General features: G+C 31.8%; 3 protein-coding genes across 3 annotated transcripts; 2 read left to right on the top strand and 1 right to left on the bottom strand.

Moving 5' to 3' along the window:
* Positions 1–669: 669 nt before the first annotated feature.
* Positions 670–6,644, bottom strand: LOC118047348 (COP1-interacting protein 7). Its single transcript, XM_035056619.2, has 9 exons — positions 6,272–6,644; positions 5,976–6,152; positions 5,213–5,349; positions 5,026–5,078; positions 4,876–4,928; positions 4,628–4,780; positions 3,903–4,168; positions 1,390–3,101; positions 670–1,305 (listed from the first exon to the last, which is right to left on the bottom strand). Exons 1-9 carry the CDS (start codon positions 6,328–6,330, stop codon positions 1,114–1,116), a joined length of 2,802 nt encoding a protein of 933 aa, XP_034912510.1. The 5' UTR covers positions 6,331–6,644; the 3' UTR covers positions 670–1,113.
* Positions 6,645–18,104: 11,460 nt separating this feature from the next.
* On the top strand, positions 18,105–18,921 carry LOC118047262 (probable 2' cyclic ADP-D-ribose synthase BdTIR). The gene is made up of 2 exons (XM_035056507.1): positions 18,105–18,604; positions 18,792–18,921. Exons 1-2 carry the CDS (start codon positions 18,105–18,107, stop codon positions 18,919–18,921), a joined length of 630 nt encoding a protein of 209 aa, XP_034912398.1.
* Positions 18,922–23,709: 4,788 nt separating this feature from the next.
* Positions 23,710–27,332, top strand: LOC118047349 (alpha-galactosidase). The gene is made up of 13 exons (XM_035056622.2): positions 23,710–24,028; positions 24,164–24,222; positions 24,973–25,029; positions 25,151–25,289; positions 25,392–25,467; positions 25,574–25,632; positions 25,700–25,765; positions 25,910–25,993; positions 26,091–26,155; positions 26,304–26,386; positions 26,462–26,602; positions 26,669–26,809; positions 26,992–27,332. Exons 1-13 carry the CDS (start codon positions 23,874–23,876, stop codon positions 27,079–27,081), a joined length of 1,215 nt encoding a protein of 404 aa, XP_034912513.1. The 5' UTR covers positions 23,710–23,873; the 3' UTR covers positions 27,082–27,332.
* Positions 27,333–27,971: the final 639 nt, after the last annotated feature.

Below are 27,971 nucleotides of genomic sequence, written 5' to 3'. Positions count from 1 at the left end.
CATATATATTTTTTAATATATTTTTGAATAAAAAATACTGAATTTCATTGTAATTTCAACTAATACACTGTCTGCAGGAAGAAATTACTACAAGCTGGCACCTTAATTTAGAGTTCACAGGATTGAATTTATATCCTCAAACCACGATAGCAAGGCTGTATGGACACTTCTAAGCTAAATTGATAAATTAACATCTAAAAAACAATAAAAACAATAAAAATAGAGAGGACATGCCTCTGTATAATGTCCATGTTGCCTGCCTACCTGCAATAGTAACAGCAGCAATTCCTGCAATTTTGGTAACAACAGTTCTGGCAATTTGTTATTATCAATACTGGATAGTGTCTGCAGATGTCATGTCAGCAATGAAGTTCTTAGTACAGGCAGGATTGCTGGTGGGCTCATTTCTTTCATTTTGCCTGTCACTTTAACTATCACTTTTAGGATGAGAAACATGAAGAATCTCAATCAGAAGTGACATAATGCATTTGTACTTGAGATTTTCAAAGTAAATTGGAGTATTTGTGACTCATATAATCCTCAAAAAAATTCATCCCATTTTCGTGTTGTTTCTTAGTCCTCCCAAACGCGCTGCAAGCCTTGAACTTGGATTGAATGAATCTGGATACAATTTGCAACGAATTAAACACAAGTGTTGCAGAGATAGAATTGCTACAGAAGAAACCTATTCCCATTAATGTAGTTTTACAGTGCAAGAAACAAATTACATACCAGTGAAATCCAAGAAACAAGCTGGAGATTATTTTCATGCACAATAGTGTGAAAGAATTTGTGTAGGCGAGGTCTCAAGAATAGCTCATGAGAACTATATACATCATGGCTCATTATATGAAATCTTACAACTATATAAGCAACCCGTGGAGATATTTGCATACAAAGGAAAATTTTGAGAGCTTGGCAGGGTATCTGTTGAAGTGGATTAAGGCACTTTATGGCAAGTGTATTAGTATCATTTATTGTAGATAGCAGCATACTGTCTGTCCCATCCAACTCAATCAAATGGAACAGGCAACTCATTGAGATCAGCAACTGAGGATCTAAACATTCACCTTCTGAGCTTTCTTTCTTAAGCTGCCTGATTTTGATGGTAACCTATCTTGTTTGTCTCTCAGGTCTAGGAATGATTTTATTTTTGTCAGACTTGGCTGAACCTTTGACTGATTTGCTCTCCAATGATGCCCTCTTGGTTGCTGCCGGAGCACCACCAGCTGCTGCAGTTCTTTCAGCAATTCTTTTTTGGCGTTGAATTGCTAACTCTTCCATTTTCTTCCTAATCTCTTCTTCCTGTTCACAAGCATGTTTCGTAAGAAGTTGAAAAGTTGGGGAAACAATATGAACAACAACTTGAATAAGCAACTTAATAAATACCTTCTCTTGCTTGCTCTTCTGAACTGTGGGCCTACTAACAACTGATGATTTCTTGCTTTTAGACATCATCTCAATTCTGTTCTTACTGGGGGATCCTTGCACGATTTTAGTCCTCACTTCTGGAACTTTTCTCCCATTAATTCCATTTTTCTTGACAGTGGTCTTGTCACTGTTTGAAGGAAGCTTCTTCTCAGTTTGATCACCAGATTCAGCATTTGAGCTCCTATGAGCTTCCATGAATGATATGTCAATTCCCTGGTCTGTAACCCAGGAATCCCTTGTAGATTCAAATCCGGAATCTCGTTCAAGGACCATACAGAGGTCATTCGGTTCATAGGCATCCATAACTTCATGATTATGTTCTGTAATGCCATTTTCTGCCTGGGAAGATAAAGTTAGATCCGTAGCCATGCTTATGTCAGTTTTCCATTGAGAACCATATAAATCATCCACAGCAGATCGAGCATGAATCATGAAAGAATCGTCAACAAGTACGTCTCTTCTACTCGACTTGGCATTTGAAGAATCACCCTCTAGTGATAGCATGTAATTGGCTGTATCCTGGTTTTCTGGTTTCCCTGAGTGATTGATAACAAACCAATCCTCTCCTTTACCAGGCTTGATTATAGATGGCTCAGTGGAACTAGATAAGATACCCCTGAGGCCACTTCCTGAATCTTCTAATCTTTGTGAAATTACCAAATCCTCATCTGTCAAGTCCCTTCTCTTCATGATTGGTCGAAAACTCTCTGCATTTTCTATATCCTCCAGCCTAACTCTATCCGCATGTTCCCCGTCCCTCGGAGTCAAAACAAAAGAATCACCTGTCACCATCCTTCTGTTCAGTAATTTCTCTGGTCCCAAGTCCATAGCACGATTGCTCCTTAATGAAGTTCCATCTCCAGAGCTTTTGACCATGAAATGCTCTTCCTGAACATCCACTGGCTGCAACTTTTCTACCCCATTAACAGTTTCATCATCTTTCATCAGAAGGCTCTGGAAAGCATCCCAGTTCTCACTAGTCCTTCCTCCCCTGGATGCATTTGAAACAGGGCCATCGTTGAAATCTTGGTCAGGAGCATCACTTGATCCATTTGACTTGTGGTTGCTCTTGTTTGAGCCTTTTCTTTTCTGTGTACTTGAATTTGACTTGCACAGTTTTTCCAATGATCCAACTGCATCATCTACCTTCTTTTTTATGGTTTCTTCATCAATGTGCTCATCCTCATCCGAAGAAGTTTCATCAGAAAAACTATCACTTCCTTCATTTCTTCTCTTGGGGGTGATGTAGTTAATATTTCTGATGACAACGGTCTTAGAGGACTTCTTCCTGTGTTTTTTCCTGTATGGAACATCTATAGAGGAGTTCTTTTTGTCCTGATCTATATGGGAATCTGAATCACTCCTTCCTTCAGAGTCACTAGAGTCTGTTTGCCTGTCTTCTCCTGAATATTTATATCCCTTTTTGTTCAGGGACTTATCGTTTTTTCCTTGACTAAATTCTTTCATGCTAGAAGGCCATTGCATATTTCTTGGATAATGAGGAGGGATAGGCTGCATGGTAGGGAAAGGATATCCTTGATACGGAGGAAACTGAGGAATAGGGCCTTGGAAATTGTACATGTATGGAGGTATCTGGTTTGGCCACTGCATTGGTACTTGAACTTTGGCACTAGATGATGCTATCTGGTCAGATGTTTCCATGCTACCATCTGCATTTTAATGTATTTGACATCAGAAAACACTAAATTGTTCATCCAAAAGGAATATGGAGACATTTTGCCTTTTGCACAAGCAAGAATCCAATCGTGTTAATTCATCAGAAACAGCAACAAAACAAGAGGAGGAGGAGGAAGAAATCAGATCATGTTAATCTGGACCATATAATTCTAAGATTAAAGTTTCAAAAAAAATTACAATTAGCAAGTAATAGTTGAACTCATTTTCTGTTGCTTGGGCATCAAAATAGGGATCATTGGCTGTGCTTGCTAAATCATACATGAAGTGCATTAACCATACAACGAGCACTACTGATTTTACCATATTCAGTATGCGTTTGGTAATGTGTTGCAAATGCTTTTGCAAAAGTGTGTTTTGACTGAACAAAAACACCAATTTGATGCTTTTCAGGTGCTTTTTGATATTTTCAGCATCAGCCTATCGAAACCATCCAAAAGCACCTGAAAAGGCATCAACGCTTTTTCACTCCAAATGTGCTTTGAAAAACACTTTAAAATGTAGTGTAAACACATTACCAAACACAGTCTCAAAAGGCTAGAAATTGCTTCTTCTTTTTTTTGTCAAAAAATGTGCAGGACCTCAAGTTTTTGAAAAATTCACTCTGCAAGTAACAGAAGGGAAAACAAGAAGATTGAAAACAACACTAATGTGTGACAAATTGAATGCAGCCCTGGTTCTAATCTAGTAATCTAACCATAAATAAACCAACATGGATGCTCCTTCAACGCAATGCATAATAAAGAGAGGGTGAGCAAGGAAAGAATATACAATACCCTTTCTGCTGTCTGCAGTTGAATCAGATCTTGATGCATCTGTAGATCCATTGGGCATAAAATCACCAGTAGATACCCCAATGTTTGTCAAATTTAGCATGACATTCTGATTAAGGGAACTAATTTCATTTGCAAGTACAATTCCTGATGTTCCCAAAAATGACAGCTCTGATGGAGGGCATGCCTCCATTGCTGCTAATTCCTCCATCCAGAGACCATCCCCATGCTTTTTCTTACATAATTCCTTGAAATTGTTGCATGCTTCCCTGCATATAAACACCAGTAGATTTCAAGGCTGCATGATTGACATCAGACGAAACTGTTATGGAATTTATAACTCCAGTGGAATTCGATATTTGGCAAAAACCAAGGAAGAAATTGCCACTTCAGCTGGCATCCCAAAGTTCAAATAACTCTGATAATGTTCTTTTCTCTTCATGTAAACACATATTTACAGCCAACAGCATTCAACCAATAAACGTGGTTCATGTTTACAATTCAGATCTTGGCTGGTTTTTTGTATCTAAATTAAGCAAATAAGAAACACAGGGTGCAAATTGACTAAATATAACAGAAACACAGATACTAGAAAAAGGGTTTTAGCATTTTATTTTCATAGTCTTCTGGTCAGATAAGGGTTTTGGCTTTTTTTTTTTCTTAGTTTACTGGTCAGAAAATTGTTCCCAAAACAATGAATGACAGTTATAATTTGTCCCAGGTCATACCTTAACCGTGAAGCTCCAAAAGCATCTGCGAAGGAGATGAGATCATTTATGCTGTCCACTTCAAATCCGACAACAAGGCCACGTGCATAAGCCATAGCTTGCTCTTTGCGAAGCAATGTTTTCCGTGCTTCCAGAAGCAGTTGAAACTGAATCCTAGATATCACAACAAATGATTAATGAATGACGCTGATGGAAAGACAACACACACATTCACACCAAAGTTTGCTCAGAAAACTAAGAAGGATTACTTGGAATTTCCTTCCATTGAAGCTTGATCACTTTTCTCAAGTTCATCTTTTAGCTGGGAACAAATACCAGTGAAGACATTCAAAGAATTGATATGATTTTCTAGCTAAGCATCACAATTAATCAACAAAATCCATGGAAATGTGATCTACCTTAGAGGAATCACTTGACTTCCTTGTGATAGTATTGGCAACCAGTCCACTCCCTGGTAAAACAGAGCTATTCAGTACACAGTTGCAGTTTCTTGAAGTTGTACATATTACATAATTGATTAAAGTAAGCAATTCCAACACGGGTTGAAACTATTTCCAATAATGATTTAAGTCCTGATGATAATACCTTCCTCCAGTTGTCCAGCTACATTTGTGTTTGATAATTCATTGGCATGAACTGCACTCTCCTCAATCTGCAAGATGTCTCTTTCTAGGCTGACAAATCTCTCAAGTACAGCTGGTGTACTAACAAAACGAACAAATCTGCACAAAAGAAGAGATGAATTATCTTTTCAGGCATCCCTGCAGAAACAGAAAAACAAAATAGAGGTTGAACTCCTCAGCTCTCTGATGATACCCACTACCCAGGGTTTAATACCGGTAAAGTTCCAAATTTACACAGACATTACGTAGTTTACGCATAATTACATATGCTAAATTCAATGCCAACAGCAAATTATAGTATGTTTTAACTTTTAACACGGCCAAGAAATGACAGAGACCAAACCAATTTGACAAGGCAATTTATTTGCTCAGCAAATCAACAAGAGATTAGAATTTTGCCATTTTTATGGCATATAACCCATTGTAAATTGTAGTAAATTGAAAAAACTTCGAGCACAATTCAAGATTAATTTTCTATTTGAGTAGAAATCAAAATTCCAGTTCCATTTATTCAATGAACAATCTACGACCATTCACTCTATTTACATACATGGAAACAATAATTTGCAACAATTACGACAAAATCAACCAAATTTCACCCCTTTTTCAAATCCAAAAACAAATCCATGATATCCAATAACTCAATCAAATTGCTAGATGGAATTAAAGCCCAATGTCTAAATTTCCCAATAAGAAAAAAGAGAGCTAAGTCTCGGATTCATTACCTCTCAAAAGTACCTTTGGTGAACCAAGGAGCATTTTTGGTCGGTGGGCAAAGTTTGATGGAGTACCCAACTTTGGAAATCTGATCTTTAATAAATTTAAGGTGTAAAATGAATGGTTCAAATAACCCAGAAGCCAGTTTCTCATTCTTGCCTCCACAGAAGAGAACCAGATCACACCTTCACACACAAAAACAACAATATATGAAAGAAGAAGATTTTTAGCCTCAAAGACAACAACTTTAAGTGAATTGAGAGTTAAAAGAGAGTGAAAGTAAAGAGTGATGTTGATATTGTACCTGGTTCGAGTTGGGGTGAGTTGAAAGAGAGCATAGTCAAGAAGAGTTGAAGAATCCATTGAGAAAAGTCAAAAAGAATGCATGGTCGTCTTGGATCAAAAGAAAGAATGGTGTTAGGGTAGAGAGGTTGCTTTCTTTGAATCAAATCTTGGTATAATATTTGTGAAATGTAAGTGCAAAGGAACAGTGGTTGTCATGTTGTTGAAACTTGAACGTGCCTATAGCACTTTGAATATGCTTAGCTTAGGTGAAGCCGAACTGGACATGATCATGGAAGAGAGTGACAGCAAGACATGACGAAGCTTCGCACATGCAAAAGTGATTGGAGGAGGGAGTATCTTTCGGCTGACTTTGGAGGGAAGAACCCGCAAATAATGGGCATCCAGACCACTATTATTAACCTTGCCCGGCCACCGGATTAAACAGTGTTAGGTGCTAAGAGAATAAATTAATTCAGAATTTCACGGAAATTTAGATTAGTTTTATATTAAAGTATTTTTTATTTAAAAAATATATATTATAGAGATATAATTTTGTAGGGGTAAAATATAATATACATAAAATCCATTAAATATTCTGTATTTGTAAGCCCGAAATAAAAATTTCCATGCCTAAAAACCTAAATGAGTTAAATATATGAAGTGAGAGCTAGATATGTGAGTTTTTTGTACGAAAAAATTATTTTTGGATTAGATAGATATAAAAATATTTTAATGGATTTTTTGGGATGAGTTTTTTTTTTTTTGAATTTTAATAATTATTCATGTCGGATTGTCATGGTCCCTGTGCACTAAATGATAATCACAATGCACAAAATAAATCCTTCTAGTTTTTTGTTTTGGCTGATTAAGTAGGTATATTTATTGTTATTAAATCCTTCTTATACTTATTTTTTTTATTTTATTAATTTGAATTTTAAAATAAGTATTTAGGATAATGTGAGCAGTGCATTTTTTAGATCTTAAAAAAGAAGTTTTTTATATACAAGTTAATATAAAAATATCCATAATTATTAAAAAAAATCTCGAATTATAAGGTTGAAGAATCGAAAAGTCCAATAACTAGAAAATCAACGTCTTATTTTGGTATGATTGTGCTATTTAAGGAATTTTGATAGGTCGAATGATTTATCCTTTATATTTTTCAATTACTATAAAAAAAAATATTACACAGCCGGAGGAGTACAATTTGTGCCCAGGAAACGTTAGTTAGATTTTCAATAATTAGATGATCATGAGCTGCATTAGGTAAATTTCTTCCATCATTAGTTGTTTCTATTCTAAATATAAGAAAATTTGGGTGTTCTACTTTTCTAATAGAGTTTTCACAAATTAATATGGAATAAAAATATATTTAGAAACTAACATAGTTTTAATAGAAATATTATTGGAAATAATAACTTTATTAAAATTGTGATTGAGAAAATGATTTTGATAAAAAATTATGATTGTGAATAATGATTTGACCAAAACAATTAACCCTAAACTAACCTCAAATCATAACTCCGAATCTGAAAAATAAACACTAAACATTAATATCAATCATTTGCTCTGAAAACAAAACTTAACTAACCCTAAATATTGTTGATTTAAAGTTAGTTTATAGGGTTTAGGGTTTGGTTTAATGTTAGTTGAGGTTTTTTATTATTATTAACATGAATATTCGGGTCAGTTTTCATACATCTCGACTAATCTTATAGACCTTGAACTTAACGATTTAAGGTTTGCTTTTAGGGTTATTGATTATTTGTTTTTAGAGTGAGTGATTAGTGTTAGTGTTTAAGGGTTTTTTTTTTAATATGGATTTAGAGTTATGGTTTGGGGTTATTATATTGTTTAGAGTTTGATAGAGCTAGTTAGAAATCGCATAAAGTTTGTATTTTCTACGGGTAAGAATTATACCAATAATGTAATTGGATAAAATGTTTCATATCCTATTTATCATAACTATATGTTATAAACAAGCATAAAGCCCAACAACCCACAAATTCAATGTTAAAATGAAGAACTTGCTCTGAAACAAAATAATTAAAATAACAGGAAAGTAAATAACAAGCATTAAATAGATTAGAAAGTGGTCACGTCTGCTATGACTCATTCTTGCATCCTTAAGTGACTTGCACTCATACTGCATCATTTCCATGACTTGCACTCAACCCACATATTGAAACTGTTTGGAACGAAATATAAATTGTATTTTTAAAAAATTTAAATTTAAATTTTTGTTAAAAATTAATTTTTTTATGTATTTTGGATTGTTTTAATGCGCTGATCTCAAAAATATATTATTTTAATATATTTTGACACAAAATACATTTTAAAAATAACCATAAGTACACTTTCAAACAATAAATTTTCTTTATTATTCAGTTAAATCGGCCTTGTAGTTTGTATTTGGGGTCTAAGTTAATATTAGTTTGTGGTTTGACTTTTCTGATTAGAGTCATTGTTTCTATAAATTATGTTAATTTTTAAATATTATTTTTTCTTGTGCTAGTTTGTTAAAAAAAAATTATTAAACTATGCTAATTTTTTAAAAAATCGAGATTATACACACACTGAATGAGTACATTATAAAGTGGTTAGCACTTAATTTTCTTATCTATAGGCGATAAAGACAAGACGATTTACGAAACTTTTGCTCTTTCCCATGTTTTCAATGGTGACGCGGCCGCCAAGAAAATCAAAGACAAAAGGTCTCTCAAACACACAGAATTTTTATTACTGAATTTTATTTCTATAATAGTCTGTCTTATTTACAATTTTTTTAAATAGTTAAGTAACAAAATCAAATTTTTCAATAAAAAGAAGAAGAAACAACATACAATAGCTAGCAATTTGATTTATATCAAATAGAGTACAAGCAGATCATCATTTATTGAAGGTAATATTATTTATTTTTCTCTTCAAGTTCTTATATACTAGTACCGGTCTCCCAACTTATTATGATTGATTTATAAAACCCAACAATCATTCAGTAATATGTATATGTATATATATATATATATAAAGGGTAATTCCATATTTGTAAGAGAATTTATTTGTTAGAATAATGTTTTGATAACTTCCTTTCTATGTATTTAATTATGTCTTCCATGTTTAATTTGTTATTTACAACTCACTACTTATACCTTAATTTGGATTCAAAAGAGAGTTTCATTTAGAAATATAATACGAATGGTCTTGAAAAGAATATCTGGCGTAGCTATTTACAAATAAAATTCAGGTAATGTGTGCCAATATCAAGAAAATAATAATAATACGAATATAGTGAAATTTTAAAATTTATCTTTACCAAAGAGAAGATATAATAATAGTAGTGGTGTTGATGATTATAATAATAATAATAATAGTAATAATAATAATGGTGGTGGTGGTGGTTATAATAATGATGATGGTGATAGTAATAGTAGTAGCAGCAGTGATAATAATAATAATAATAATAATAATAATAATAATAATAATAGTGGTGTGGTGATGGTTATGATGATGATAATAGTAGTAGTTTTAGTAGCAACAATAATAATAATAATAATAATAATAATAATAATAATAACTGATAAAAAAACAAATAAAAAGAAAAATGGGGTTTTTTGTAGCTACAGAGATAATCCACCATTCATTATAATAGTCAAGTGATGTCTATGGCCTTAAAAAAAAAAAAAAAAAAAAAAAAACCACAACTTGCCTTGGAGCCAAAGGATTTTTATTATATATATATATTCACACAGTTTATTAGTTATTGTAGATTTAATTGAGTACTTTTTCTATTTAATATTTTTAATAATAGTAAAATAACAAAAATACCCTCAAGAATAAACACAATAAGGACAAAAATATTTTGGTATTTTTTTTTATAGACAATCAAATTACACATGCGCCTTTGAATCCAAGAAATGCAAGTAATTAGGGTTAGGAGTATTAGGGTCTTTCAGCCTCGGTTTTTAACATTTAAATATTTTTTTTAATTAAATTGGCATGTTGGGGCCATGCACTTTGAAAGGGGCATATAAATGCTTCCGGGGATAAACAACAGGCTTTCGTAATATAATTTTATTTTTTATTATCTTTTTTTCATTATGGATGGCCTATGTTGTTCAAATATAAGCGATGTTATCTTAGCTTTAACTAGTGTTGTTACATATTTATTGTAACTACTTTTTTATGTCCTTAACCCCATTTCAATACTTAAATATTATTTTTTATACAAAAAAATAGTTTGGCCTTGTGGTGAAGACTGGCACCAAAACTAGTTTATACTAAAACATAGATAGAAAATACACACACACGCATAAAGAGAAGATCCAATTATCTAGTGACTTCCAAACTTTTCTTTTAGGAATATGTCATAAACTTTGTATAATAAATTATGTTATAAATTATAGTTTACAATTTTGGATTGCATAGTTAATTAGTTCTTTACCATAATATCAACAGGGTTTAATTTTATTTTACCGTTCTAAAATATATAGGTTTTATAAAAAAATAAAATCTAATTTTATTTTTTTTTATTAATCACCCTGTATTATTTCATCTATTTATCAATAAAGTCCCTCCAACTATCTCCGTACCAAAAACAAACGAAAAATGCTTTTATATTTTATAAATTTCAATCCCCCTCCAAAATTATAGTTTTTCAATTAACTCCTTAATTAATAAAAAATATATATATATAGTTCATTTTATTATAGTTTAATTAATACAAGTTCAAATATTTTTATAATGTTTAAACAACAAAATCATAAAATAGTGAAACACATAAATTCAAATTCACTTTAAATTGAATTAATAAAAAATACATATAGTTCATTTATTTTTTTATAAAAATAAAATTTGAACACGCTATATATGCTAATTTTACATATTAAAAAAAAATCTCACTATTTTAAGCTTCTCTATGTTATCACTTTATTAGAGCCAACACATCAAATTTCATTTATGAAACCAATGGTAGCAATCTTTATAATCTATAATAAGACTCTATGCTTCTCTGTGCATCAAATCCATAAATTTCTGTTTTTTTTTTTTTTTACAATCAAATCAATTAAAATTAGCATATTTAGCATGTTGATTTTTTACTTTGGTTTTCTATTTTGAAATGAACAAATTACGATTTATTAAATTTGTAGTGATGTTCGGGTATTTAATGATTTTAATGTTCAAAGTTTTTTTTTTAAAAAAAAAATTAAGTGAATTTTGTGTTTTTACGTTTATTATTGATTAAAATTAAAATTAATTATATTTTTCATGGTTTTTCTTATTTTTATTGTGAATTTGCTTTGAAAATAGATATTTAAATGTATCATATGAGAAGTTTCTCAGGAGTTAATTGATAAAGTACTTATACTTTTGGGGTGGAAATTGAATTTTATATAACAGTTATTTTCATTTAGTTTTGCTAACAAAGATGGACCAAAGGATTTTATTGATAAATTGCTGACACGTGAGTGGGGTAATTGGTAAATAACAAATATTTAGATAAAAAGTGATAGAACTCATATACTTTAGGTAGTAAAATGAAATTAATCTAAAGAAAACGTGAATTCCGTTCTGACTGGCGTTCTATTTTTTCAATTAGAGTAGCATGTTTTGATTCCAAAATGTCCTGGCATACCATTTTAGGGTTATACTATATATATAATTCAAAAGATTAAATAACTAAATATAATTATAATTGAAGATAAATTAATTTTAAATTATATAATACAAACACAATATCAAACAAACAAATATAATTTTAAAATTTAAAATATTCCTAAATAATCAAGTTTAAATAGAACTTTAACTTAAAATAATTCAATTTAAATAAAATATCAAAATATTGTGAAAGTAAAATGTTTTAACAAAAACAAAAACATAAATCAAACATTATCTACATCTTTAACATAAAAATAAGGATCTTGATCTTATGGTGGCATGTAGAAAAAGTTATCAACTAGGCATTTCAATAGATGGTCATTTCCAATAAGTTCTTTCTGGCCATTAAAATATGTCTCTTCATCTCTAAAATTAAAGTAGATAAAGGTGCCTTAATAATCCCCTAACTTATATCCTCTTTATAAAAAAAAACGAGGTTCTTCACAAATCTACTTATTCAACATATCAATGTTATTAAGGCTTGGAAAGTGATATCACTTAAAGTAAGATTTGCATTATCACCTTTTTTTGCTTCATCATTGGAAAGTGATTGAGATTTTTCAATATCAGCTCTAAGTCTCTTTCTTTATGGTCAAGTCCTCTCCCAACATTTTACATTGCACTTATGGAGAAACCTTCTTACAAGCTTCAACATAGCCTTTAATACAAGCATGTTGATACTTTAGATGAGTAATACCACCATCATTAATCCCTTTGCTACAATAAACTCGTATACTTGAGTTCTTTGTACCAACAACTATTTGCCCATGAATCCATGTTGGATCATCTATTCTTGTAGTAGTTGAAACCATGTAAATAGCACCGCTTGATGAGTTTTCAGCCATGTAATTTGATTTGAAGAAAAAAAAAACACAATTAATTTTAGCAATTACATTGATATAAAATGCAATTTTTAAACTAAAATAGATGGTAACAACACCAACAACTTATTCATTATTAATACCAATAATTTATTGAAGATTAAAAGTCAATACCCACCTAAGCCTCTATCATCTAATATTTGTCTTACGATTGTGACATAGGACTTTCATCTTAATTTTTTTTTCTATAATTATATTCAATTAATTAGTTAGGAGTTAACAACTAAATTTATCTATTTTAAATGAACATTAAAATACAATAAAAATTCAATCGTACACTTTCCTAGATATGAAATGAGGTGCATGTATAAGAACCCACTCATTTCATATATAGCCATACACTTGACTAGATTTGAAATGAGTTATGTATGTATATACACACACACACACACATACATGTGCCTACTCATCATTAATCAATGTTTTGTGTGATCCAACATTCTCTAATTATTTTTTACTTATAAACTTTAATCATTGAAATTTAAACTTCTCAAACTAGACTATCAAACATAATATTATTAAAAATTCTATTCATATATGCTTAACTTTGTATATAAAAGTTAAAAAATAATATGATCATAAAAAAATATGGCTAAATTCAAGTAAGACATATTCTACCTTTATGATGTTTTTATTTTTCATAGAACTCATTGTCCTTTTATTTTACAAAATTCTATTTAATTATGCAAAATATTCATGCATTAAAACAATCACTAAATGCAATGATATAAGTTATGATAACTACACAACAACAACAACAACACAAAAATCTCATGAAAAAAAATCAATAATAAAGGATGAGTGGTTTCAATTGAATTCAACTAACCATTTGATCAAAATATTAGAATAAATATGGATTACTCAATATTGATTATAATAGTCTTGTTTTGGTTAATGTGTGTGATAAGAACATAATGATACATGAATATGGATTACTGAATGAGAAAATATTTACTTAATTGATTGTATATAGCCCACTTTAGTAGACAAGTCAAAGATTATAAGATGAGAGGTAGGGCTTAAAGTAAAAACTATTAAATTCATACAAAGCCAAAGCATTCATAATCATACAAATTCATAGTCGGATTAGGTGAGGTCATATAATGTTCCAGACCATCACACCTAAATACACATTCTCTATAATGTTATTTTATTTTTATCTTCATGTATATTAATTTTTCTTCCCATATTTTTTTTTTAATTCAAGGAAACCCCACCTTCCGGAAAGCGCACTTTGTGGACTCAGGTGAGTAAGTAAAACCCCGGATATTCTAGACTCTTACAAGAGGTACACGCCCTAACTCGAACTCGACCCATACTTACTTATTTAATATTGGAAGGTGTCTTATCTCAACAAGGTATTGGTTTTTCAAGAAAACCCATTTATTACTCCACAAACCTAATACATAACAAAAAAAAAATTAATTTATATCTAAGGTTTTTTTACAACTTCATCAAAACCATTATGTGATTTTCTACTCATACATCATTTTACTTATTATTAACCAACTATTGTCAAGTGATGTGTCCTTTGTAGATCCCACATATATAATTTATATAAAAAAAATGCCTATATAATTTAAGATAACAACACTCACTTGATAATTTTGCATTGACTTAGCTTGATTCAAGTCCTGATAATTAATGAGAATGATTATATATCAGGTCACTGGAACTGTTACTATAAAAAATAAAAAAATCAAATTCCTCGTATTACCTTGTAAATCATTCAACTCTATCATAAAATGTATTATTAGCATTAGTAAGTAATAACTAAATAATTAATAGGTTTAATTATATCAATTGCTCTTGTGTTATTTATTTTAAGTAAAGACACTTATATCGTTTTAATTAGGACAATTGAGTAAATGTGGTTTGGTCCATTCGATATTAAGAGTTCTTTTATCTATGATCAAAATACTTTTTTTTAATTATTAATTATAACTTTTTAACTAAAGGAGGGATACATGCCATATTTTTTATTGGTTTTAATTTTAGAAAAAAGAAAAAGAAAAAATGGTTAGATAATCATGAAAAAATTAAACAGCTGGATCATGGACGGCTTGACTCCTCCTTTACAAACCGACCAACTCATATATATATATATATATATATATATATATATATATATATATATTGAAATCACAGGGATGTCTATGTCATAAATAATCTCACGTGTGCTTATAGTGTCATTAAACCAAAATAAAACAAGGAAGAAATTAAATAAAATAGAAAATCGTGATATATATACATGCAATTAATAGTCTTAATATAATTGCTAAAATTCGTGGAATTTCTTGTTGGTTACTCATCTTTGACAGACCATGCATGAGACCACTACAAACCTTTAAATTCGTAGTAAGGCCGGTTTGCGGCGCCCACAAAGTTTAATATTCTTGTTTTTGATAATCAAGTTGTAATACTAATTCTCAATTAAAAAATAGTTATTAAACAAGAAAATCACTAATATTGGCCCTCAAATATGAAGTGTAAATTCCTTAATTTTGCCGTCCTCTGGGAAGGCAATAGTCGCCATCATAACCACACGTTGTCAATTCCACGGGCCAAGCATTCAAACAAAAGCTTGGGAGACAATTAATTAACTAAAATCGGCTTCCATGACGAATTACAGTACTTCTTCCATTGATTACTTTTCTCTGGGTCATAAACGAAGAAGGAGGGGAAGGAACCTGGTTCTTGTCCTCAAAATACACGTACATGCCACCAGGGATTGGTCCGGGGGGGCAAAGATGATCTTGCACGGGCCCCTCAAAAATTATAATTTATTTCCTCTCCTGATGGATGCATATAATTCTTTTAAAACGATTATTAATTTCTTGTGTTCAGATCGTAGTCATTTCCTGTTTAAATGCTTTTGGTCAATGAAATTTAATTGATTTTTCAAGGAGAATATTAAAATGTTCCAGGAGAAATTAATTATTAGCTTATTTTCAACAACTAATTTCTAGTAACTAACAAATAATCCCTTTGGCTCTGAGCCTTCCATATTGTTTATATACATAGGATTTAAAATATGAATGTTCATGTTCCTAAAAAATATTACTAGAAGATCTTAATTTATATATATATATATATATATTTTTTTTTTTTTTTTTGGAATACGTCTTTGCGATTATTGAGCATAATCATCACTAATTAACGAACACAACTATCAAGATGACTACGTACTAATCTTCTTCTTCTTTTTTGTCACAAGTAAAAATTAAACAGAAGAACTACACTCTAATTAAGAAACACAATGCTCATATATAGAATTAGCTAGCAGGAGGCTACCTAGTTCATCTGGAGGCTACTCCTATATATATTCGACTGGACTCCATCCTTTTGGCTTCATGTTTAGCCAGATAATCAGCACATGAGTTTGCTTTCCTGAGTGAATGAAGAATATCAATCTCCCAAGGTCCCCTCAACATCTCCCTCAAACTTATGAAAAGGAGATACAGATACACCATCGATCACGTATGAGATGGATGGCCACAGCTTGCACATCTGGAGCATATGGCCCTTGATTTCTGAGAGTTGACTATTGTTATGCATTAAGGCCGGAAAGAGTGCTCGCGATGACTCTGACTAACCCGTGACTTTTGGGCCATGGAGAAAAGCAAAACATCAACCGCGCAAAATGAGCGGGGATGCCATGTCCTCCTCTGGATATGTGCGCAGCGCTCTGGTTTCCATTGTTTTGCACTAATTACTCTCTTACTAATCAAAGAAGCCAATTTCTCCATACAAAGAACAAGCAAGCAAGGAGACATAGGATCGCCCTGGTGAGGGCCACGAGTTGGAGCAAAAGATGGCAGCTTAGAAGAGTAAGAGAGGAAGACTTTACACAGAACATGGCAGGCTGAACCGTAATATTAGGGAAACCAAAGTCTTTCTAAGGTCGCCTGTAAAGAATCTCGATCTATTATGTCACAAATCTTTAATTTCCATGTCAATCTTTGCTGCCAAAATACCAATTTCATTCCCTGACCTGTGCATATGGTGGATGGCCTCCTGAACAATTAGGGCATTATCGATCGTTCCTGGAACAAATTATATGCACGGATCAATTACTATTTTGAAAATCTAATTTCTGCAATATTTATTAATGGAAATATTGTATACGTACACCCTGCTCTACGTGAAAAAAAAAAATTAACTACATTTCTTGACCATTTGGATTTTGTGTTCCACGATACTTTACTTTATTACTTCATCTTAAAAAAATGAAGACTTCTGTGTGTCACGCTGCATACCATGAAATATATATTTCTCGTATAGAAACTTATTACAAGTAATTATCACCATGATATGTTCAACAAGACTGCGAAGTATAAACTCTTCTGAACAATTAGAATATGAAGGTAGGTGAAAAGAGCTAGGAAGATCAGCCGCAATTTACTAAACAGTAAAAGTCATTAAATTATTAATCACAAAATATTATACTTCAATTTTAAATCACCAAAACAAATAGAAATTGAAGAACAGCCGAAGTTTAGGCATATATGTTGATGAGAATGACATCAAAGTAACGGAGATCCCAGCAATTAAAAAAAAAAAAAAAAAGTTGTATGATCGGGGACCAAAACAAAGATGTGCTGTGATGGGGCCAAAAGAAATTCACCCTTTTATAGATAATCGTTCCAAAAAAGGGAAACAGAAAAATATGAATTCACAACCCATTATAAGAGTGACCATGTCAACGATCTTAAATAAATAGAAAAAATTAAAGAACAGCCGAAGTTTAGGCATATATGTTGATGAGAATGACATCAAAGTAACGGAGATCCAAGCAATTTAAAATTAAAAAAAAAGTTATATGATCGGGGACCAAAACAAAGATGTGCTGTGATGGGGCCAAAAGAAATTCACCCTTTTATAGTTTATCGTTCCAAAAAAGGGAAACAGAAAAATATGAATTCACAACCCATTATAAGAGTGACCATGTCAGCGATCTTTAAATAAATAAATAAAATAAATAAACGTGTTTGAAGGTTTTAATTTTCAGGAAGACAAGAGAGTCAAATACCTTAAAATATTTTTACTTCTTTTTTGCTGTGTCTTGCCTCAACAAATACCAGGTATTTTCTCATGAGTAGTCGGTCCGAATTTGGAATTCCATGCCTTGAAATCAAACAAAAATGAAATTCAGTCTTTCTGTCCTTTCACGCTGTCACCTATAAAAATTCGATCTCACCGGCAGAGCAAGGACAAGTCGAAAATAAAAAATAATACAAAGCAATCGAGTTCTTAATATTGTTATTGTACACAAATTATCGTTGTTTATTTTTTTCTTAGCTTCTTCATCAAGCCATGCAGCAGCGTTTAGCATCAACAGCCAAGAACTTATGTCGTAAAATCTTGAACCACCGTAACCAAATCCAATCCCTTAAAAGACCAGCACCCGCACCCTGTGATGTGTTCATTAATCATCGGTGCATCGACACGAAGAGGACCATTTCTGGGTTGCTCTTTGATCATCTTTCTAGACTCGGGCTCCATCCATTCTTGGACAGCAAGAACATGAGACCTGGTGACAAACTATTTGACAGCATTGATAGAGCTATCCATGAATGTAAGGTCGGGGTTGCTGTCTTTTCTCCCCGTTATTGTGAGTCATACTTTTGTCTCCATGAACTGGCTTTATTAATGGAGACAAAGAAAAGAGTTATACCTATATTCTGTGATGTCAAACCGTCTCAGCTCCATGTCAAGGATAATGGGCTTTGTTCAGGCGAAGAGCTGCAAAGGTTTACATATGCTCTCGAAGAGGCAAAGTACACCGTTGGACTTACATTTGACACACTTGAAGGGTATGTATACTATACCATTCTTGATTTGCAGCACAAAATGTTGATAATTCATAATTTAAAACTAAAATACTCTGCTACCATTATCATTTTGTTAGTTCTTGCTGCTATATTATGTTTTAATGTCTGATTTATACATGTATATATGTCTAATTAATACATAACTAATCTTGAGTTTTTCTTAACGCAGGAATTGGTCTCAATTCTTAAAGACAGCAATGGATGCGGTTGTGCATAATTTGATCGAAGTGGATGCAGGAGAAATACACAAGCACCGTGCATATTTCATGAAGAATTATTACGGACGAGAATCAAGATGAAGCACACATACGCATACAAAACCACATGCATCATGACTTAATTAATCAATTAAAAAAGCATCAAATTCTTTTATTTGTTAATTTTAGTTAACGATCAATTCTTCATTCAGATTTTTTTTCCTGCAAATGTAAGAAATAAAATTAAGATGCTACAAATAATTAACAGGGAAACTAGATAGCTCAAAGTAAGTATCGATCAATGATTGTTGCTATCGTGTAATCAATGATGTCTTGTTTTTTAAGTTGCACATATATTTTGTTCAAGAACCATACTTGTAATTTGTATGTTCATTAATTTCAAATAAAAATTTCCAGCAATAATTGAAAATGCAGATATGATGATCATATGGATGAGCCTGTATTTTTACTCCATTTTTATTTTTATTTTGATCTTGGGAATGAATTTTCTCTCCCTCTCTAGCTACGAAATTGAAGATGTTATGCTGCGAAAATGCCTTTCTCGACAATTATCTCTCCTTTAATTAAGAAATTAGAACGATTGTGTGATCATGAGTCATGATGGAAAAGGCCTGACAAAATGACAGATAGTGCACGACAGTAGGTGCGGGCGTGCATTGAAAACCAAAACCTAATTAAAAAATAATCAAACAAGAGATAAGAATGTAGAGAAAGCCACTTCAACTCAAATTTCCACGAAATTTTTGTGTAGTTGGCGGTGAGGTTCGAGAAAGCCATAAATTTTTGAAAACAAGTATTGGGTCTTGAAGTAACATATCTAAGTTTATCGAATGATTTTTTTTTTTTAATTTACTAGCTTCAAATTTCATATTGAATAAGAGAGTAATTTATAAATGAAAACAAATATATAATGTACGTGTAAAGAAGAAGGTCATGCACCTCTCTTGAATTGAAGGTGTCATATTATAATGATCCTCTAGATAGGGACAGAGCAAGAAAAAAAAAACTAATAGGGGCCAAATTAAAAGAGTTATTTAAAAAAAATAAAATTTCAATTATTTCATTATTAAAATTATAAACATTATAAAGGAAGGGACTGGAAAAAACATTTTTTTTGCAGGGCCTCCCTAGAATATATATGAATTAAATTGTTTTGATCTGTATGAAGAGTTGGCCTAGTAGTGTTTTTGGTTTTCTTTTTTTATTTAATTGTTAGAATGAGCTAGCCACCTTAAACCTCTCTTTTGGGAATATATACACCAATTGGTTAACAAATAATAATCAAAATTCAATGGAACTTGGATATATCTAGGAAAAACAGCCGAGATGGAATATACCTTGAATCTTTGAACATGTCATCATCTTGTCATTCATGAGCTTAGCTAGCTACAGACATAAATCTCCCCATACTAATATTCTCCATGCATGACGACAAATCAAGTTATCGTCTATGTTCATATATGTACATCGTACCAAAATCAAAATCTTTCTTAAATGTATGTGCGTATATCCCTTGTATTGCTTAGGATATGGTTGGGAACGCGGTGAAAACCGTGTTCCCTTGAAATTTGATTTTTTTTTTTTGTTAAAATTGAGTGTAGTTTGTACTTTTTGGATTGTTTTGATGTGCTGATGTCAAAAATAATTTTTAAAAAATAAAAAAAATCATTTACATATATTCTAACACGAAAAATTATTTAAAAAATAACCGTTATTACACTACCAAACATGCTATTAGCCACGCATATATATTTATACACAGCTCTCTCTCATGTTCAATTTCCATGCAAAACAAGAAATGAAATTACACAGAAATCGATATGCATATTCTATATGTTTTGACGGGAGAACACAAGCTAGTTATAAACATCTTAATGACAATGCAGTAGAACATCCGTACGGATTTTTCCTGTCTTATTGGGAACTTTCTATGTGTTCTCTCCCCTTTTTTTCTTTTTTCTTTTTCAATGATCAAGGCAGCAGCCAGCAGCAGTCAGAACCATGGATGATGATCCAACCGACAATCACCGAAAGCATACCAGCTTTGAAGAGGGGATTCCCAAGGAGACAGTTCTGCGAGCTGTTCTTTGACTTTAGTGATTGTACGAATATTATTAAATTGAATCTATACATGCAATAAATTTTGGCTTCCATAGTGACATTACAAGTAGTTTTTGGGAAATAATGCGTTGCCTGATAGGAAAATAAATGGAATTTATGGTGGCGTGTTTGGTAACGTAGTTATTATAATTTTGTAAAGTATTTTTTATTTAAAAAAATATGTTAATAATTTTTTTTTTTAAAAAAAAAATTATTTTTAATATCAATATATTAAAATGATTTGAAAACATCAAAAATATACTAATTCAAAAAAAAAAATTTAAAAGCATTTTTAGAACGCACTGCCAAACACGTACTTGATTTCCAGAAAAGAAAAGAAAGAGATTGCTGGGAACAGTTTATTTTTGTATTTTAAAAATATTTTATTTTAAGTTAATGTTTTTTTATATTTTTAGATTATTTTGATATACTAATATCAAAAATAATTTTTTAAAATAAAAAAATATTTTAATACATTTCCGAGTAAAAAAAACAGTACTCATCAAAGAAAAATGTTTAGTTAACAAGAAAATCTTTTTTTTAAGCTAATAGATAAATTTTAAAACTTCCTAGTTTTTCTTTTTATCTTATCTAACTTGTATTTTAACCATTAATTTAATAAGTTGAAAGATAAGTTGAATGATTAAATATGATCTAGGTTTAAATATAAATTTTAATGTTACATAATGTTTTTAAAAATATATTAAGATATAATTAAGTGCTCTGTGAATATGATACTTGCCTTAGAATTATTTGAAATGTCATAATTAGTGGGTTTCTCATGCTCATTTGTGATAAATATACTACATTAAATATTTTAAGTTATTTTAAGTTAGGGATCCAAATACCACATTATATCTTTACTCACTCATGATTGAATATAGTCATTAATGCTCAATGTGTTTACAGCTAAACTAATATATTATTTTGATATATTTTTTGAGTAAATATTTTTATATTTTTACTTTTATTTATTTATTTATTTTTAAAAGCTGGATTCAATTCAGTCTATTTGAGTTAGGCTTGACTCAACTTGACCGGGTCATTGATCGACAGCAGTGACCCGGCTGGATAGCAAACGTGCGTAACAGCTAATGAATTATAATTAATTCACTTGTTACAGTATTAAGTGAATTAATTTACTGCTACTACAGCCATGGATTAAAATGCAAAAGAAGCGGGGCTTACCTCAATGCAGGAATGGAGATGATAACTGAAGCGTGGTGGCCGGCTGTTCTCCTCTCCTCTGTTTTACGATGCCTCTGATTCTCGTTTTCCTTTACTTTTTGTTGGTTTTTCTTTGTGTGTTCCTCTATCTTTAATTCCTTCCCTTTACTGGTATCCCATGTCCATGTCCGTCTCTCTCTAGCTCTCGCCTGTGTCCATGTCCGTCTCTCTCTAGCTCTCGCCTGTTCTGTCCGTTCGATCCTCTTCCTTCCCCTGTTCTCCTTTGCATCTATCTGTTAAAGCATCTCCAATGAAGCAGCGAAAAGGATAGCCAAAAATAATAATAATAAAAATAATATTTTAGCTTTTATTTGTTTTATAAAGGTAAGTCAAATAAAATGCTAAAATATATTTTTTTTCCCTATAAATATTATTTCTATATATCTTTTAAAAGAACTAAAACTAACAAAATGGGACCAATAAAAAAATAAACCATAACCATGTAAAAATAATAATTAAAATCATTAAAAAAAAAAAACATTTATTTATTATAGGTATACTTTATATCTTATTCTTACATTTATCTTCTTTCAATAATTCCAACGAAAGTGACCTGCAATAAAATTATAGGTATAGTTAGGGCTTTGAGTGTGATGATGCCAAATTAATGGCGAAAGGGAAAGCTGGAAAGGAAAGCATAGCCAAGCCCGACGAGTCATCATTTAGAAACCGTGTCTGGCTTGGTAAAGGAAGGACGAAATTGGATGGTAAATAACGTAAAAGAGCAATAATCAAGTTTGTTCTTATATCCCATGCTTGATGGGTGTCAATAAGCTCATGAAAATTCTTCATTTTAATGGCTTCGAAATAGAGTAATGCTAAGTTTTTTTTAAAAAAAACTAGAGTTAGAAAAGGAAAAACTAAAATTTACTGCTCAAAAGTAATATTTTTCTCCTAGAAAACTAGAGTTTGTAATCAGTCTTCTAAATTTGTACTAGTTTGAAAAATACATTTTAAAGGGTTTTCATAGTTTTTCAATGCAAGATTCTCTTTTTTTTTTCAAATAAAATAAACGAATAATACAACTTTTCCCTTCTACAATAATGTAAAAGATCCAAATTATTATTTTTATATCTTCATATTTATTTAGTATCATAAATTTAATTTTTATGATTACACACTAATTCTTAAGTATTTAAAATAATAACTTTCATAATATCTTTTAGCATCTTTTGAGAATCCTACAATCCCTATATATATTAAAATATTCTAAATTTATCAATTATGATCATAGGTTAAATAATATTAGTTTCTTGGAACCTATATCTTGTCATGTGAGAAGGTAGTTCTTTATCATTTTATTAATTTTAAGACTTGAATTTAAATAGATTATAGATCACTTGCAATATATAGACTTAACGTCGGTGGGATTCAATTTGTTACAATTGGAAAATTTTAGAAGCAGCCAGGTAGTAGCATCACGCCATTTTTGTTTAGGTACTGAAGTGGAAACAATAAAAACTATAGGGGGCAAAATTGTTTATTTTCTATTTACCAAGACAAAACAAAATTGTCCCTGCACAATATCTCGGTATTGATGAAAGCAAATCTATCTAAGAGATGCTCGTGTCTCCTTCACCGACAGGCATCCGCATGCGTGCTTGAAGGGCAGTTCTATGCATGAATCACCTATCTACATTTGTCCATTTCTTGATCTTAATTAACTACGTTCTTGTTTCAACATTCCCATCACTTGCTTGAAAAATATGAAAATGGGATCTAAATTTAGCTTTCTTTTTGTTAATGTTGTTCTTGTTGTGGCAAGCATAAACTGTATGAATGTCAGCAGGAGCAATGCCAATCTTGAAGACTACACGCAGTTCCTTCTGGCCAATGGTGTGGCTCGAACACCACCAATGGGGTACTATTGTGTACAAAATTCAACTTCCCAGGAAAAAAAGTGTTTTTTTATTTTTTATTTTTGGGCAGTGGAGAAAAGAAAATGTCATTATAGTCAAAGTTTGATTGAACTACATATGTTTTATTTTCTGTGCAGATGGAATAGTTGGAATCATTTTCAATGCAATATAGATGAGAGGACTATTAAGACTACTGGTATGTATCAATCTTCAATGCAAGCTAGCATCACTTTCTCCTTCAACATGGTGGAATATATCACGACTATGCATGTGCTAAGTTTTCTCCTTGAGAATTGTTCAAACAATGATCTTTTGAATGAGCAGATATTCAATAGTTCATGTTATAATATCAGTGTAGATATTGGAGATCTGTGGCCACCAGGTGCTAGTGCTAGTATTTTGATTTTAAATTATTTAAAAGGACTGGCTAATTTTAACGAAAGCTCATTTGAAATCTGTTGCAGGCTTTCCCTTTTCAAATTGACTTTGAATGTCTTTGTTGACATTATTAGTTTTGAAATTGAAGTTTCAGTGGATTAATTTAACAGGGTTTTTTTTTTTTTGTGAATACCGCACTGATTCAATGCCCTTTGCCCGTCTTGTACTGAACCAGAAACGCTCTAGGAATTTGCTTGTTGTGTTCTTTGCAAGTAATTTTGATGAACAAGTCATAACTTTTGGGATTTGTTTGAATTAGACCAATCAAGGTCTACCAACATCCACTGAAAAATCAACTGAGAGAGAATGAGAGTCTAGATTATGATCAAGTCGTATTTTAAAATTAGTCTTACAAACTTTAGTCTTACAAACTTTCTTTGCAACTTTAGACTAAATCATATTATGGATGCAAGAGATTCAAAATCCAAGTCCTCTTGAAAGAAATTCTTTTTTTTTTTTTTTTTCAAAATGGACTTTTGGTGATTCTTGTTTGGTTTCTGGGTAACAGCTGATGCTCTTGTTTCAACTGGTTTGGCGGCACTTGGATACAAATATGTTAACATTGGTACGTAACATAATTGCTTGCTTCCTTTAGACCTTTTTTGTGTGGATAAATTTTTTAAGATTTTGGTGCTGTCACTATCAATAGCATGGCACACATTTACCAAGTGTTTCTGATAAGGCAGATGATTGTTGGGGAGAAGAGAAAAGAGACTGGAAGGGGAGTCTAAGGGCAAAAGCTTCTACCTTTCCTTCTGGTATCAAGGCTCTGGCAGATTATGTTCATTCAAAAGGCTTAAAACTTGGCATATATTCTGATGCAGGGTAGACCTCTTTTAATTAAACAGCTATTTGATGGCTAGGACCTATGGTAACAATTCTAAATGATATTAAGAGACTCTCAACTTTTCCTTTTGGTCTCCTCAGTTACACAACCTGCAGCAAGAAAATGCCAGGTTCTCTTGGACATGAAGATCAAGATGCAAAAACCTTTGCTGAATGGGTCGGTGTCGTAATCTGTTGCGGCTTCATTGACATGACTTACAGTTGTTTAGATGTAGCTGGGAAAAGCTGAAAAATTAATTAACTATATGTCCATTTTGTCTCAGGGAGTTGATTACTTGAAGTATGATAATTGCTACCATGACGGTTCCAAACCTCAGGATAGGTAACCATAACTTTTGTGTAACTTCATTCACTTGTGTCAGATGGAATTCCTTATCCTCTGGTGACAGGTATGCTAGGATGAGTTATGCATTGAGGAAGGTTGGGCGGCCGATTCTTTACTCGTTATGTGAATGGTAATTTGCGTGATTACGCATAAATTCCTCTTTGGCATGTTCTGTCTGTATGTTTATCTAGCACAGTTTCAATGAAGCAGCACAGAAATTTATTTAATGTTTGATGTTTTTTGACAAAACTCTTACAAAGTAACAATCTCACAGGGGACAAGAGTATCCGGCGAAATGGGCTGGTTTGTATGGCAATGCTTGGAGAACTACAGGGGATATTAAAGACACATGGGAAAGGTCCTGGTTTTTTGTTCCTTTCTCCTTCTGGCTTTTCATCTTCATTCCATGTTATATTCTAGCCAATAAATTGATTTTGCATCCATGATTGTTTCAGTGTGATATCAATCGCAGATGAAAACAACATTTGGGGTAGATATGCCGGACCTGGCAGATGGAACGGTAAACTGCAACTGAAACTATGCAGTTCTGCTTTGAAAATCACCATCTTGTGTGAAACTATGCAGCTCTTGTGCAACAAAATATTAAAATAGACAATTTCTTTGCTGCAAAATTTACTTATGTTTGCCATATTTAACAATCCTCATAGATCCTGACATGTTAGAAGTAGGCAACGGAGGGATGAGCTTAGAGGAGTACCGCTCTCATTTTAGTATCTGGGCTCTCATGAAAGTGCGTCTCTGAATCTTAAACCTTTCTCATGTCCGTTACTGCAACTTGTCATAATCCACAGCCTTGTTCTGATAGGCTCCTTTACTCATTGGATGCGACGTCCAATCTGCAAGCCATGAAACTCTTAGAATCCTGGGAAACAAGGAAGTTATAGATGTTAATCAGGATCCATTGGGACTTCAAGGCAGGAAAATACGAGCAAAAGCTGGCCTAGAGGTGTGTTCTCAACACCGTTTTCCCCTCTACTATCAGAGTATTAACAACGCTAAATATTTGTTGCAGATTTGGGCAGGGTTGTTGTCGAGGAAGAGAGTTGCAGTAGTGCTATGGAATAGAAGTGGATCTCGGGCCCCTATAACCGTGGGATGGAGGGAAATCGGACTTTCTCCATATAATCCTGTCGTTGTCAGAGACCTGTGGGCGGTATACTAAACATTTCATTTTACTTCAAGCTAATTGTAAGCATGTTTCAATTCCTTTGCCTGCTGGAAAAAGGCTCTTTGATTCAGCTATCGGATGATGAGAAATGAAATTGTTGTTTTATAGATAACAGAACGAATGCAGTTTCTATATTCAAACATACCATTTTCGTCTTTGCATCGCAGCACTCATTTGTTTCGATGAGAAAACTTCATGGATTGACTGCATATGTTGCTTCCCATGCCTGCAAGATGTATATCCTGACCCCATCTTAGAGGAAGATGGAAGCGATGTTCGGTCTGCAAGCCAGGAAACCCTTGGAATCCTTGGAAACAAGAAAGATCAAGATCCTTTAGGAGTTATTACCAGAAAAGAAGAACAGAAGGTATTCTTTTCAGACAGTAAGAGATAAGTTGAAAGATATGCTAATATATTTTGTTTGTGATATGTAACTTGTAAAATTAAGCTGAAACTAAATTTGAAAAAGAAGGAGAATAAAAAGTTGAAAGTAATTGCTGTCTTCAAATCTCCCTTCAACAGAAATGTCTGCCTCGGAAAGGTTTGATTTGCAAGTCCATCTTTCTAATTGAACTTTGAACAGACTTTAGTTAGATAGAGCATCTTGACTTGGAAACAAATCATGTTATGTTGAAAACCCAGACGTGCCTAGCCTTGGTTCATTGGTTGATTTGTCGAGAGATGGGTTGATTTTCAATGTCATTTTTTAATATTGATTTTTTTATTGGATTATCTCATTTTTATGACATTGGTCATGGTTTTAAAAAGATAACATAGTTGACTAGTTTTTTTTTTTAATTATTGCTTTAAAAAAAAAATTCATCTTTCAATATTATATATCATTTTTATTGAGAGCCATGAATTTAGTAAGTGAATTTGGTTAATTCAAGTTTTTTTTTAATTAATTTTTTTTCTCATCATTTCATCATTCAAAAAAAAAAAACTAAAAAAGAGGATTTTACTATATCTCTATTCACAAAACACCTATTTATTAGAATAGTGTTTTATTTTTATTTTTTTATTTCTTTGATTTTTTTCAATTAATTTTTTTTTTAATTTATCCTTTAATATTAAATTTGTTTTTTATTAGGTTGTCCCACACTCATGACAAAGCTTATGGGTTTGATGGCTTAATGACTCGGGTTTT

This window comes from Populus alba, chromosome 4 (assembly GCF_005239225.2).
Source record: "Populus alba chromosome 4, ASM523922v2, whole genome shotgun sequence".
NCBI lineage: Eukaryota > Viridiplantae > Streptophyta > Magnoliopsida > Malpighiales > Salicaceae > Populus > Populus alba.
The sequence above is the reverse complement of the archived record's forward strand: the minus strand, read 5'-3'. Positions and strand labels throughout refer to the sequence as shown.